Source organism: Agrilus planipennis, unplaced genomic scaffold (assembly GCF_000699045.2).
Source record: "Agrilus planipennis isolate EAB-ADULT unplaced genomic scaffold, Apla_2.0 scaffold131, whole genome shotgun sequence".
In the NCBI taxonomy this organism is placed as follows: Eukaryota; Metazoa; Arthropoda; class Insecta; order Coleoptera; family Buprestidae; genus Agrilus; species Agrilus planipennis.
Window position 1 is genome coordinate 767,756 of NW_020439549.1, and position 15,274 is coordinate 783,029.

The 15,274-nt window shown below is 35.2% G+C and overlaps 1 protein-coding gene across 1 annotated transcript in view; it reads right to left on the minus strand.

The window, feature by feature from the left end:
• The window catches only part of LOC108738341 (protein apterous-like), a 205,591-nt gene extending 191,816 nt beyond the window's left edge, over positions 1 to 13,775 (minus strand). Inside the window, exon 1 of the mRNA XM_025979349.1 lies at positions 13,238 to 13,775. Coding sequence (XP_025835134.1) covers positions 13,238 to 13,285 — 48 coding nt within the window. The 5' untranslated portion in view covers positions 13,286 to 13,775. The remainder of the gene's footprint in view (positions 1 to 13,237) is intronic.
• Between the last annotated feature and the right edge of the window lie 1,499 nt (positions 13,776 to 15,274).

Consider the following 15,274-nt stretch of genomic DNA (forward strand, 5'->3'; position numbering starts at 1 on the left):
GTTTTTAAAAATTTTTTTTTTTTATTTCTCAACATAATCTCCTCCAAGGCTGATACATTTCTCATAGCGGTGTTCCAGTCTATTAATGCCATCTCTATAGACTGATTCGTCAAGCTCCTCAAAATAACCATTTACAGCTTCGATTACTTCTTCATTGTCCGCAAATCTCTTACCGCCAAGCCATTTTTTGAGATTAGGGAACAGAAAATAGTCACTCGGGGCTAGGTCTGGAGAGTAAGGAGGGTGCGGCATCAATTCAAACTTTAGATCGTTGATTTTAGCCGTCGCAACGATTGACGTGTGCGCTGGTGCGTTATCGTGATGAAACAAGATTTTTTTCTTCGCCAGATGAGGTCGTTTAATTTTCACCTCGTGGCTCAAACGTTGCAATAAGTCTGCGTAGTATTGACCAGTGATAGTATTACCCTTTGCAAGGTAATCAATGTATATAATACCTCTTGCATCCCAAAAAACAGTAGCCATAACCTTGTTCGCCGAAAAAATTGTTTTTGCCTTCTTTGGAGTTGGTTCCCCTGGTCCAATCCACTGTTTAGACTGTTCTTTGGTTTCAGGAGTGTAGTGGTGGACCCACGTTTCGTCAACGGTTACGAATCGACGCAAAAATTCGCTTGGATTACGCTTATACAATGACAAATTTGCGGTAGAAATGTTTTTTCGAATCAATTTTTGGTCGACTGTTAGCAAACGCGGCACCCATCTTGCACAGAGCTTTTCCATATGCAAATGTTGGTGCAAAATATGTTGCACACGTTCATATGACATCTTACAGGTCTCAGCTATCTCACGCACTTTCAATCTGCGGTCTCCCAGCACTATTTGATGAATTTTTTCGATCATATCTGGAGTTGTGACCTCAACGGGGCGTCCTGAGCGAGGCCCATCAGAGGTGCTCACACGACCCTTTTTAAACTCGGAAACCCACTGCTTAACGGTTGAATATGACGGGGAGGATGTCCCCAGTGTTGAGTCCATCTCTTTTTTAATTTCCTTCGGCGTTAACCCCTTCAAATAAAAGTATTTGATGACAGCACGATTTTCCTGCTTTTCCATTTTTACGAAAACCACAGAGGCGTCTTGTTCAGCGTGCTGTCAAACCTACACTAGCAAGGAGATCGGGCTGAAACTATAGCTACAAGCTATCCAAGGATGGTACTATAGAATGTCACCTCAAGGTAGGCCTAGTGACGTCATCTCTTGGTTAGGCCGGAAACTTATCAATCCACCCTCGTATAAGCTCGCGAGAGCTTTGATCCAGAAAGTTCTCAGAGACAAGTGCATGCTGTATTGTACCTTTGGTTATGTTTTTGTGAAGACCATCATGTGTAGAAAAATTAGTCCTGCTGCAATCCTGAGAGGCGGCATTGTAATTACGTTTCTACATGAAGCACTAAAACCATTTACTTCTAAGCAACGTTTTTGTCTTTACAGCCATCGGTTTTTAAAATATATGTACAACGTAACTATAAATTAACGTTTCCGACGTGTCGTATTTGCAACGGTTCCTTCACGAGTTCAATATAAATGGAGCGTGGAAGAAAAAGTAGGCAGACGTTAGAACGTGAGTGATGATCGCTTGACTTGACCTTCCACTAAATATACCTTTTTGTACTAGAAAATCAGCAGCGGCTGTTGAATGCGCAACAGCGACTTATTCCTGAACTCAACCACCCACATCTCCAACATTATATTAACAGGCAAACGGTTTATTTAGAAATTCGAAAACTATTGTTTAAGGTGTATGTTTGGAGCGCGACGCTGTACGGGTGCGAAATATGGACGATGGGCGCGGCGGAAAAGAAAAGGTTAGAAGCGTTCGAAACGTGTGCTACTGGCGAATAATGAAGATATCGTGGATAGAGAAGGTTAGAAATGAAGAGGTATTAGAAAGAATAGGAGAACAGTGAACTCTATGGAAGTCAATAAGAAATAGGCGAGATAGGTTAGTAGGACACCTCAGGCATGAAGGTCTAGTCAGAGACATATTAGAGGCAGAAACAGGAGTTAGGAGGGATAGAGGTAGGCCTAGATCAGATTACTGTTTACAAATAATTAAGGATGTGGGATGTCCTAGTTTTAGGGAATTGCGAAGATTAGCCCAGGATATGAAAGAGTGGAGATGTGTCCAGCCAGCCTTCGGACTGACGACGTTATGATGATGATGAAATCAACATTAACACTAAGTGAAAAAAAATTCCACTTACTACATCAGAATCTCATTACAATTATGTGTGTGTGTTCGTCAATGAAGGCAAAATGTAATAAGTAGTAAAAAGTACATTGATCATAAGATTGATTGAATACGCACTTTAACTTCTTTTTAGACAATACCTACTCGAATTTCCCAAAAAGTAAAACATCTCACATCCCTATTCTTTACTCCTCTTCATATTTCAGAAGGACTCTTACTATCCTGTCTACATTACAGCACATTAAAACGAAACAATTCAACAATTTGAGAGTAGGAGACAATCAAACCAAACATGAATGAAGCTAAAAACTTGAAAATTTCATATGACTTTTTGTGTTTTTGAGCCACTAAATGTACCATCTTATAATAATTGAAAATCAAATGGAGTTCTGTGAATCTGAACTCATCTTTGAAACAGTATTTCATAAAACTTCCACATTTACTCTCTAACCGAGGATGATTCTTGGGTATTGAAGGGTGTTTCAGGTGGAGTTTTTGGACAACAGTGTTTGAAATAACTGATGATCAAAGAAAGATATAAAATATACAAAAAACCTGAGCAATAAGGATAATCAACGTAATAGGCTATTGATATTTATTTCGCTCTGTGCTCACTTCTCATGCCGAATTTTCTTTGTACGAATTACTGGTTTGTTATCATGGCCTTTTACATACGAAAATAAAAACTTTTGGATGTACCAGCCACTAATGCTGGTGGACGAACAGTTTCTCCGGACTACGCCGGAAGGTAGGGCTTCAGCCTCATTTCAAGTATCGTGGCACCCATTCCCACGATGGTGGTTCGGGTAAGAAAGACGAGAAGAGCCAAATGAAGACAGAAGAGAATGAAAGATTATCTGTGGAATATTACTGCCTCAGCATTTGCCTAAGTGATCCAAGGAAACCAACTTGAACCAAGGCAGACGAATCTGGAATCAAACCGACGTCCACTCGACTGCTAAGCAATGGTCTAAACCTCTAGGCCATACCTTTTTGGTTTTACATACGAATCAGTGGGCAGTATTGAACCAAATTTCTACATTTAACCATGATTCTGGTTGCTTTGAATATTCAAGTAATTTCAACAATAATCAGTTGTAAGAAAGTAGACGCTTGTTTTTATGAATGGTAGCAATCAGAGAAAGAAGGAGAGAGAATCATAAATTGGATAAATCTATTAATACATTATTATACGAGACAGTTATTTAAGAACATTTGCTTTTACTTTTAACTGACAGTTAAAAACGATAAACAGCGAATCCGTTGTGATCGCGAATTAGAACAAATGAGTTACAAATAATAGAGTTGGAACGGTAACAACTAAAATTATGTAAAATTAGTTTCATTTTGGAACACGTCTAAAGACGCGGATGCATTTACCCTTCTTTAAAATATTTCGTAGTATAAATTATGCCAGGAGTCATTTGTCTACGAACGCCGCGAGTACAACGACACCCTGACACTTACGGTGGACCCGGTAATTAACGATCTCTAGAGCACATTTTTCAAAGCTGAGCTACATAATATTTCACATAATAAATTTGGGGAGTGTCAAACGCGTTGCAGTTATTTATACGGACGATAGTGCGCCAGAGAGGAAGAGGCGAGCCATAAATCTGAGCCCGAACAAGACGAAAATGCTAAAGACAAATTTTTCGTTACACGTGTATTCATGTACATAACTTTTGATACAACCGTTTTTGGGTTAGTCAAACTTTTTTTTAGAAAAAACCTTCGTTTCAATGAAACAGCTGCTTAATCCAAATTCTGCTACCGTATTTAGGTAGGCATGTCACTCAGGGGATGCAGAAGGTATAAATCTTTTTTTAAGGCATAATTACTCGTGAAAAATATGGTTGTTATGTTTTTTATTTCAAAACTAAAAGATTAATGAATTTACACTTGAGCCATGTGGAGGATGCAGGCCAAAAACATTTTTTAATTGATTTGGGTCAAGTGCTTTTACTAATTGTGCGACCGTTATTTTCTATAAAGGAATATAGGGAAACTCTTTCATTTTCCACAGTCAATAGAAAATAATAATAAGTAGTGTATTTAAATGGGCCTTAAGGATATTGAACTCCACTAAATGTAGCATTGTACTACAGATGGCGTTTACCACGTCATTTGTATGATTTCATAAAACGCTTATTTATCTATTACCGAAACTTCTGCAACTTTTATTAATTAAAAGTAAAGTTAGCTTATTGTAGGTATACAAGTACTTATAAGTAATACGTTTATGATTATGTCTCTATCTCGCAAGACACATGTTGCTGTTTAATGAAAGGTTGAGAATTTATCAATTTATGATGGTGTAACTTGCTATGAAACTTTCTTGCCACTATGCAACTTTAACATATTATGGAAAAATACATTGATAAAAGTCATGCATAAATGAATGTTGTTTTTTTTATGATAATAACAATTAATAAATAACAAGTGTAATGCACATAAAGCACTCCAGTTTTATAAACTGATGAAACTTCTAGGTTATTACAGAACATAACATTAAAAATGTTGTTAAGTTCATGAAGTAGATGGTTTTTGCTGCCGAATGTATAAAATCGACAAACTAAGCGCAATTCTGTCCGTCTGTTTTGATCGCCACCGTTATATTCTCTTAAAGGAATTTTTTTTAGAATAGGTTACGGTATTTGTAAGAATAAACGGCAAATATCTCGCGGCAATGGAGGTGGGGGGTGGAGTCACTTTGCAGAACACTAATAGAGTGATTTATGGTGAGGCACGGGAGGGGGTGGAGATGACTCCACATTCCCCAATTCTGCCACATAGCCCCCCCTCTCCTTCCTCCCCAGCTGGCGATCATCTACACCTTTACCATTTACCCCTGCGGTTCCACGTGCGCGTCCCAACTACAAACACTTATGTGGTCAGTTATTAGATACTTTCATAAACGTTCCAGGAAAACCTTTTAATTTTGGGATGTTTTATTCCCGTCAACACACTGATAGCATAAACTTTAATACGAAATCCTCTGCCTCAAAGCGAATTAATTCTTTACCATTTTTATGTAGTTGATTACGATTAAATGTTACAGTAATGACAAATAATTTTGCCATAAATACGTCGTCGAATTATTATACCTGCTTATCGGTGGTAGATAAGTTAATCAAGAGTTTTAATTTATTGCGGCTGACCTATAAGGAAAGAAAAAGGACATTGCTTGTCGTCAACAATTCCGGTTGCAGTGTGTAACAGTTTTGCCGAAGCACTCGAGTTCATTGCCTCTGAATATTTTAAATTAAATATCCCAAGCGCCTGTAATAAATAAGTCAGGGTGTCCTAAGAAGAAGCCGTATGGTTTCTGACCCCAAAACTTCTATCTCCAGCAGACGAATCCCGCTGACCCTTGTCGATTCATTTATAAAATTTATAAACATGCGACAGATATCGGAATATGTTTGTTGCTTTTCTATATTTAGCCTTATCTTATTGTTTGTTTACATAAAAAGCGAATTAGAAAAGAGTTAAAAAAAAAGCAATCAATAAAAGCTGATGTTACATTATGCACTTTTACTTTCTTGCATTTTTCAATTCAAAAGAAATAAGTTTTACATCATCCTATTTCTATTGGTAGACTATTTCGAAACTTTTGCATATTATATTTTTCGGTTTCCGAATAGGTTATACCAAACGTTTGAGAATTTGTTTTCAGCCTTATAATAACCTCTGACAACCAAGTATATTTTCTCGATGCAATGTCAGTAGCGGCTAGGGGTGGTTCATATCGGAAGTTCATAATTTTAAAATTAGTAGGTATAATGGTTTACTTTCTGAACTTTATTATATTTCACTGCAAACATATCAGATTACTAATTCTCTGTTGCAAAGGGAGAAGAAACTTGAAATAGCGTTTTGGATGCGGAAAAAAATGAAATCCGAAAGAACAGTTTTACAGTTTTCCTTTTACTAATATTTGAATCATTTTAGGATAGAACCAACATTGTTTCTGCTTCCTTTTGGTATTATAAGCTTTTATTCGCAATAAAAATGCTACAATACACGTTGTTTCTGTGACACTTATGTTGCAACTGACTAAAAGCTGGGATTATTTTGTCGCAAGTGCGCGTATCGTTTTCGTTTCCTCCGACCGCAACTTGTCTGTCGCGGCGACTAAAAAATCGCAGTGTGCGCTAGGCCTTAACCGTGAAAACGCACTGCCCACTAGCACAGCGACGAAATTGTAGACTATCGCATTGCACATCGTGAGCAAACTAAGATACCTGCTCAGTTGTTAGTGTGGTATCACACGAAAAGACGCTCGAAATAGTTTTCCCCATCTGCAAAACAATTTTAAGGGCTGAAAGGATCAATGGCCTGTCTTTTCTTGAGTAATTTATTCTAGTCCGATGTTAAGTACTACTGGAGATATTAGAACTTTTCAAAACTCTTTTCCTAATAGCTTTGCTTGAAGATTTACTTAATTGCAGTCCTGAGGTTTAGCGAAAAATCCCTTCTCATAACTGTGTGACCATGAGGCAATATTTCATTTATGGAAAATTAATTCTTAAATTAAATTAATAATATAGTACCTAAATCGTTTTTTACTAGACAAGATGTTAAATAAGGACCTACCATTTGAGTAACCACCGTTTTGCAATTCAAATAAATCCAGTAAAAATAGATAACCTTCACAGAAAGTCCTTAAACAAAATTACGGATACATATTTACATTATAAGTACATAAACACACCGAAATTTTCGGAGTGGACTGTGTTAAAATAATCTACTTAAATATTGACTTAGTCGGAAAGTTAAGTAGGTAATCCATACAAAAAAAAGTAGTAATAATCGAACATCTACCATCAGACGATGAAAAATATTGTTTGCACTGTGAAAATTAAATTTTTCTTACATGTTCTAGAAAGAAGTTAGGTCATCTTTGTTTGAATATTAATACACATGTATGGGAAATGTTTATTTAACATAATGTAAAATTATTTTGTTGCATTTTATAAATAAACTAGATTTTTCAAAAAATGTACGCAGTTGCTTTTGATATAGAACATTTTGGAGTTCAAAGTAAATTATTAAATTGTTTTATATCTACTTTCATTGAAATTAATTAAAATGACTATCAAAGAACATTTTTTTGCATGAGGACCTTATTGTACTCCGGCGTTCTTGAAGTTTTGCAAAGCCTATACTGTATTTAATGGGAATATTTTTGATAAAAAAAAATCTTTTGGGTGGTGGTTCGGGTGAGAAAGATGAGACGGACGAAATGAAGACAGAAGTGAATGAAAGGTTATCTGTGGAATATTACTGCCTCAGCATTTGCCTAAGTGATCCAAGAAAACCACAGAAAAACTTGGGCCAAGGCTGGGGTTGCCATCCGTCCGGGTTTCCCCGGATTTGTCCTAGTTTAGAGGGCATCCGGGGAGCGTCCGGGGGGGCTTCATTTGTAGTCCTGGTTTAAAAATTTAAAGTCTTGGGCCGCCCGCCACACACGTAAAAGAAATCTAACTGATTATTAAAACAATTTGTAACAAACTGTAATAAGAGTAATAAGAATACAGACCACTTCGAATTATTTTATAAGATTCTGTTTTGTTAGGTACATTGAAAATGATGATAAAGAATGACTAAATTTAATTTTAAGGTCTGAAAATAAATAAAAGGGTGATTTATGACATTTTCAACTGTTTTTTGTTACACTGACTATGTTTAAAAAAACCTGTTGACATGTCCGGGTTCTGGACTCTAAAATCCGGGGTTTTCACGCGTCTTGCCCTGGTTTCCAAATTTTAGAGATGGCAACCCTAGCCAAGGCAGACGTGCCCGGAATCGAACCGGCGTCCTCCCGAATGCTAACCAAAGGTCTAAACCTCTAGGCCATGCCGCTCGGTCTATTTTTGATAGACGTTGAGATCTTTATATGTATTAAATTTTACCACTACAGTTAACCTCAAACTAATGAGAACACGAGTTCGATTCCTGGCGAGGGTGTGATAACAACAACAATTTTTCTTCATTAAATTAAGATTATCTGTGTTGGTAAAAATTAATTTAAATATTAGCCCTACAAAATTCATGCTGAGATCTTCAACACCTTCGTTTCCTTTGTAAAATCTATAGTTAAATACTTGTAGCAGGTATATCTGAATATTGAGAAGTGTTATGAGGCAGGTAAGGAATTTTTACTTAGAAGTTTAATAGATATTTTCAAGAAAATCCAGTAACTAATACTTAACTGCAAATAGAAAGGGGCGGCGAAAGAAAGGCATATTGTGCCCATTTATACCAAGCTACTGATTTTGATGCAAAGTACATTCCGTTGTACATTTAAGTTTGGACAAGCATTTAACGATAAAGGCGCTAATGTAGGAAGGACCTACCAAAATAGGATGGCTGTTTAACGCCTGCATAGGTAAATGTTCAACTAACACCAATCGGCTACAACAGAAGCTTCATTGTTCGGCCTGTGGAAATATTAATACATTCAATTAGCTGATGGTTTGGAGAAAATTTTGATAATTGGTTTTCTAAAGCTTCTAAACTGAACCGTGAATGCTAAGCCTTTGTGTGGCACAATGTTTAAGTACGTGGGCACTTATTAGCCAAACATCATCAAGCATATTGTCCGAGCTTTTATGATAATCCCTTTCGAACGAAAAGCGCTTCGGTGAATAAGAACATATTGCAAAACAAACCGTTATTTTTGCCCACGTAAATTTTTAAGTATTACCAACCGAGACAACTTATCAAAATAATTTTTCTGACTTCACTAGGCATTCCTTGTACCTAAGTACAAAAATTGAAAAGTAATGTAAAATATTAATGTGGAAATTCATTTTCGATTTTCCATCTACTACAAATTTCCTCACGTTGATGAGGAAAAATAGTTTTGCGGATGGATAATCAAAAATGAATTTTCACATTAATATTGCATATTAACCACTATTAATAATTAAAAATGTCATAACTTGCAAATTTAATTATTCGAACCAGAAACTATACTTGATAATCAAATAATTATGCAAGTTTTAAACTATTAGGTGCCTGTTTATTTTACAAATTAGTTATTAGGGTAGAACAAAACAATAAATTTAACTAATTAACATTAAATCACAGTAGAGTTTAAATTATCCTATGATCTCAATTTGCTTGTCCAAAAAGTCACAATTTACCTATTATCTTACATACCGGGCACCCAGGTTTTTTTAAACGGACAAACATTCAATTCTTTTTCGTTGAAATTGAACAATATAGGTACTAGAAAAACAAAAAAAAATGAATTTTCAATCGCATACACTTTAGTGTAGATATTAATATTAGAGATAGTCGCTTTCAGTTGCAAATTGAAGTTTGGTCAGAGGTAGGCCTAGTTCTTTCATATTGGAAAACGATTGAATTTGTTTTGTTTTCATTTTTACTTTGCCACAATCTTACATCCCTTCAACGTGGGCTTTCACACACATTGATCGAGGATTTTGTGGGCATTCAAAATATAATATTTATACACAAACCTTATCTGAATCATTATATATTTTATCTATTTATCTGATGGGAATGTGTTTTATTTAAGTAAATTGTATAATACCAAATATAATACATAAATTTTATTCATTATTAAATTGTTTTATATCTACTTTCATTGAAATTAATTAAAATGACTATCAAAGAACATTTTTTTGCATGAGGACCTTATTGTACTCCGGCGTTCTTGAAGTTTTGCAAAGCCTATACTGTATTTAATGGGAATATTTTTGATAAAAAAAAATCTTTTGGGTGGTGGTTCGGGTGAGAAAGATGAGACGGACGAAATGAAGACAGAAGTGAATGAAAGGTTATCTGTGGAATATTACTGCCNCTAAAAAAGAATACTTTAAACTTATAATGGATTCTATCGATAAACTAAAGATTAATTTATAAACCATGTCAAAAAATTAATTCGCAAATACCATAAAGTCATCATTTTACAAGTTTTGTTTTGCATTAGCTGTATTATAATGATCACAATATAGTAATTGTTAATTTTATTTAACTTAAACACTTGACAACATTTTAATTTGACTTGGGTTGATATTCAATAGATTTTACCTAATAGGTACATATGTATTAATTCGAAATAAAAAACTAAAATATTAGTTACTAATTACAATTCCATATTAATATCGATCGACATTACTCAAGCAGAATTGTATTTTTCAATTAATGCAGCCAAACACCTATTAAGGGATAACTATTTTTACTATTGATTATTTGTAATTTTTTTTTACAATAATGGATCTTATTTTCGACCTACCATTGTAACCACAGATTTTAACCGCGTAAACTAAAAAAAAAAGATGCTACAATATTTCTCCTAACATGTTTCCGACGGAAAGTCAGTTTCATCATATGTTACATTTATAGAGTAACCCTCTTGCTGAATATCTAATTGACGATATATATTCAATATACTGTATGTTTTCTCTTGTATTCAATTTTATTTAATTTACTTTCAACAATTGCAAATAATCTACTGCCCTATTCGCTTTAAGCAACCACCTCTTACCTGTAGCAGTACGCTATTGAATAACGAACTCTTTTTAAAATATTTATCTTTATAATCCCGTGAATACAAAACTCATTTCAGGATAAAGTACGATGTCTTTCATCGACAGGTAAAATTTATCTGTTTATATCTATATCGACGGTAATTACTAAATCCTTTTGCTATGTATAATCAGAGATGTAATTTATTTGAAATACTTGCATTTAAAATGCAAATACAAAATAAAAAATACCCATTTTTACTTAACATTTAAATACTTTTTGGAAAAAAGAATTTTAAATTTTATTTAAAATACTTTTCTAAGCATTGAATGAAAGTTGCTCACATTGGCCATTGAAGGTATTAGAACCTTAAAAAGGTGACAAAGAAACATTCCACGAATGCCTTCCAATTCTTTAACTGAAGAGAGTCCAAAAAATTCTGGCTTCCTTGAAAGTGGATAATCTAAAATATTAGATCGATATTGTTTTCTGGGTTCATTGTCATAGTCAATGGAATTTTGAAGTTCCAAATTGATATCAGCACCTGCCAAATGAAACTACGAAATTCTCTGAATTACGACAAAACAGCCCCCAAAACAATATCGATTGATATACGCCAGCTGTGTAAAACTGAAAACTACAAAATATTGTGGTGTGTTGATAAATGCGTATAATCCAAAATTATTAGAAAACGACTCGAAAAAGTTCACTTATTATTATTATTATTATCATCTCTTTCGTCCTCTTCCTGTATTCGTACCTGAATCCGTCCCTTTATTTGTGAAAACAGTAAATTTATTAGCCATGAGGATAAAAACTTTTCTATACAAACTCCTACAATTTTGGAACTTTTTAATTTGGCGAAATGATGAGGTAAGTGACTAATACAAGACTTGATTTTGAATCGGTAGATAGATGAGAGTGAATTTCTATTCAGCAATGTTGCACATCTTTTGGTTTTGTTAAATGGTACATTTTGTCGTCGAAACATTATTTAAGGACCCTTTGCAGGTAGACGTGGTACGTTTTGTCGCGAAAAATCAGCTTGCACGTTTTGTCGCAAGTACGTCCTATCGGGATGCAATGCGGTGTAGGCAGCGTTTTATTTTGATGAGTGATTGTTCCCTACATCTCTTAGATATTAAGGACTGAAGAATGAATAAGTGCCTACTGGTTTTGCTAATTGGTGAAGTATTGTTGACCTACAATAACGATTTGTATGTGTATCTCTGTATTGACCATTTAACGAAGCGGTATAAGTAGTTAACATCAATTAGTGTTTTCCCACAATGTCTTTTACAACAGGCGAAAAAAAGGTTCGAAAAAGATAGATAGACCAGAAGAACTGAGTGCCTACACAAGCACTTCTAAATGTTGGACCGATTGTTTTCAATGACTTTTAAGTAAAGAGTCGATGTAAAAACCACGCTAATTTATTTGTAACGTACATTCTTCTCTCTTAAACGGTTAAATGATTAAATTCAGGAACACTATGCATCAAGTAAAAGTGATTACAGGCAGAGTTCAGGAAATTGGTTGTAGAAATAATAATAAATAACAAATGGTACTTCTTTAGGTACCTACTGCAAAAAACAATTCAAACAATGGTAGTTACCAATCTAATAATCATTAGCAAAATTCATAATTAATGTAGGTACTGAAATATGTTGTGACAGAACAATTCAGATGAGATATGGAACCACCTCTGTGTATTTAAAATAATTTTTATATTACAAAGCTCCAAAAGAAACTGGAGTTACGATCGATCCCGTCAGATCATGTTTGGTCCGGATGGGTGGGTAATCGACATTACGAAATCTGGAGGATTGGGAATAAAATAGGAAAAACAAAATAATATTGTTGAAAATATTATTATATTAAATTATACTCATCCAGCCTGGTTATGAGGAGTAGAGCTATGAATAGGCAGAAGCAACAGTTAAAAGGAGTAGAGGTAGACCTAGATGAGATTACTGTTCACAAATAGTTAAGGATGTGGGATGTTCTAGCTTTAGTTAAACGCGAAAATTAGCTCAGGATAGGAAAGAGTGGAGGTACGTGTCCAACCAGTCTTAGGATTGACACCTTACGATGATGATGAAAGCTTTGACGTTCTATATGGCACATGGGTTAGTAAAAGACGAAAAGGTGATAAAATATCCGCTAGGCTAATTTTTCAGAGAATGTTCAGTATTTCCAATCAAATAAAAGTGTTCACGACACAATTATCGAGATTTTCCCAGTATACCTGTCCCATAAAATGTAACCAAAAACATGTTTAATTTATAATTACTTTTCCTATTTTGATAGAGGTGGATGGGTAGTTTTTTTAATCAAAATTAGTTACTTAGGTACTTAAACGTTAAAATTCAATTCAAGTAATTTTCTTGCATCAGTTTTAGCATCAACAGAAATTATACATATGAGAAAGGATGTGTTGATGTAATAAACGACACCATAACGTAATTTAAATGATTACGGATTTTGTTTTCGAAGTTTTTTTTTTTTTGAATAGAAGCTTACCCAATGCATCCCGGGTTTGCAAGCGCTCCTCTCCTCGAACACTCCCATCTGCGGAGACGGCAGTGCCCTGATTAGAGAAACCGTTTTTGGTTCTTCTAATAAGCCCCAGCCTGGCTTACTACGATATTGAAACGATGATAACGACAATGCTGTAGAATGTAGAGATGTTGCAACCGGAGAAATAATTCACTTGTACGAACGATAACAAACAGAGCGACGTAGTCTCCGGTTCAGTCGAAAAAAAAAAAACTGTTCGTGATAAGCGCCTAGTAACTGGCGATCATAAATTATTCTTTTTGGCACTCAAACTCTATCACCATTTCAAGGGTCACTAACTTGACGGGTTAAGAGATACGAAACCGGGTTCGTGAAAAACAAATGCATTTATCGGATATGTAGTGTCTCAATAAATTATTATCCGCCGCAGTGATAATACGAATTGTCGACCATCGATTTGTACAACCGCCGAGAGTGCATAACACTGAGAAAAATATTTTTAAAAAAATATTGTCGAGCAGGAACGGAATGTTTTTCGAATGTTAATTTATCATTGATCAACTATTCGCGAAAATCGGACATTTTCGAAAATATCCTGCAATTTTATGTACCCACGTAAACAGGTTTTATCACTAGTTGCAAGCGTAGTTTCTGCTCCATCTTCACTTTCCGACCACAATTAACCAATACGAATTTACTATTCAGGTGTCCCTCACTACGCGCAAAAATCACTTCTTTTCTTATGCATTGCATCCGCGAAGATCTCGAAAGATCACTATCCGACAATGTCTTTGATTATTGTTAATTATAAAATCTGCCACGGACGAAAACACTTGAATCGCACATAAACAAAAGTTTAATCAGACATGATCGTGATCACATGTGTCAAAATGCGATTTTCGCGCGCATGACAATTCAAAATAAACACAGCATCCGTCCGATACGACTGACCGTAGAAGGCTGTTTATGGTGCGCATCGACAGGCGCAAGGTACGAACCATGCTCCGCCTTTTCGCTGGGGGGATCCCCAGCTCGAAATGAGGAGGGATCTACGAAAAGATCCTCTCTATCCATCTAATAAATAATGTACAGTTGATATACCTACTCTTGAAGCTTTTTCTTGTTCTGTCTTCGTATTATTTTTTATACACGACCTTATTGATGATGTTCCTCTAGAGACTTCTAGAGGAAAAGGAAATGCAAGAAGCAAGCGATTCATCTGAAAAATGTAAAAGGTGAATCAATGAAGTTGAGAAATGAGCATTTTTTACTTCATCATTCAGTTTTGGCATGATTTTATTTTAATACCAAAGCGCGTTTGTAATTAACATAAAAATACGGGTAGATTTCGAAGAATATCGTCCGAATCCAATGTTACATCCAACCTTCTGGTGGTGCAACTCTTAAGTATCTAATCCATAATATGATTTCCGAACTAGTTCTTTCCATCAAGCTGGTGATGTAAAATCAGCAAAACATAGTCTTTAGTCGGAAATCTCATGGTGAAACGTTTGGTTGTTGAATGCACACAGTTAGGAGAAGACGCTAAACTTTCCAGAAGTATCTGCTTACTGTGAAAGATTTTCCCCAAATCCTATACGTGAGTTCCCATTAAAACGCGAATGGCATAAAATCTTATCATGGTTGAATGTTCTCGGAATACGGAAAGTGTTAAATTCATTACCACCAAGAAGGTTGAAGCCTCAAAATCATACTTCCATGATCGAGTGAAATTTTATATGAAGCTTTAAGAGTATCATTAATAAAAGGAATTCAAGAGGGGCTCTTCAATGAAGAACCACCAACTGAAGAACTCGTAGCACTTCAACCCTTATCCCGACAAAACCTATCAGCCACAATCTCAATTTGATTTTTCGCGACAAAAGGCACCAGGTCTAATACCTGCAAAGGGTTCTTAAAGAATGCGTCGACGACAAAACGTACCAGTTAAAAAAATCAAAAGATGGACAAGATAGCTGGATAGAAATTCACTCTCAAAAGTCACATTCTGTCAAACTTGCATCGTTTTTTGATAATTTT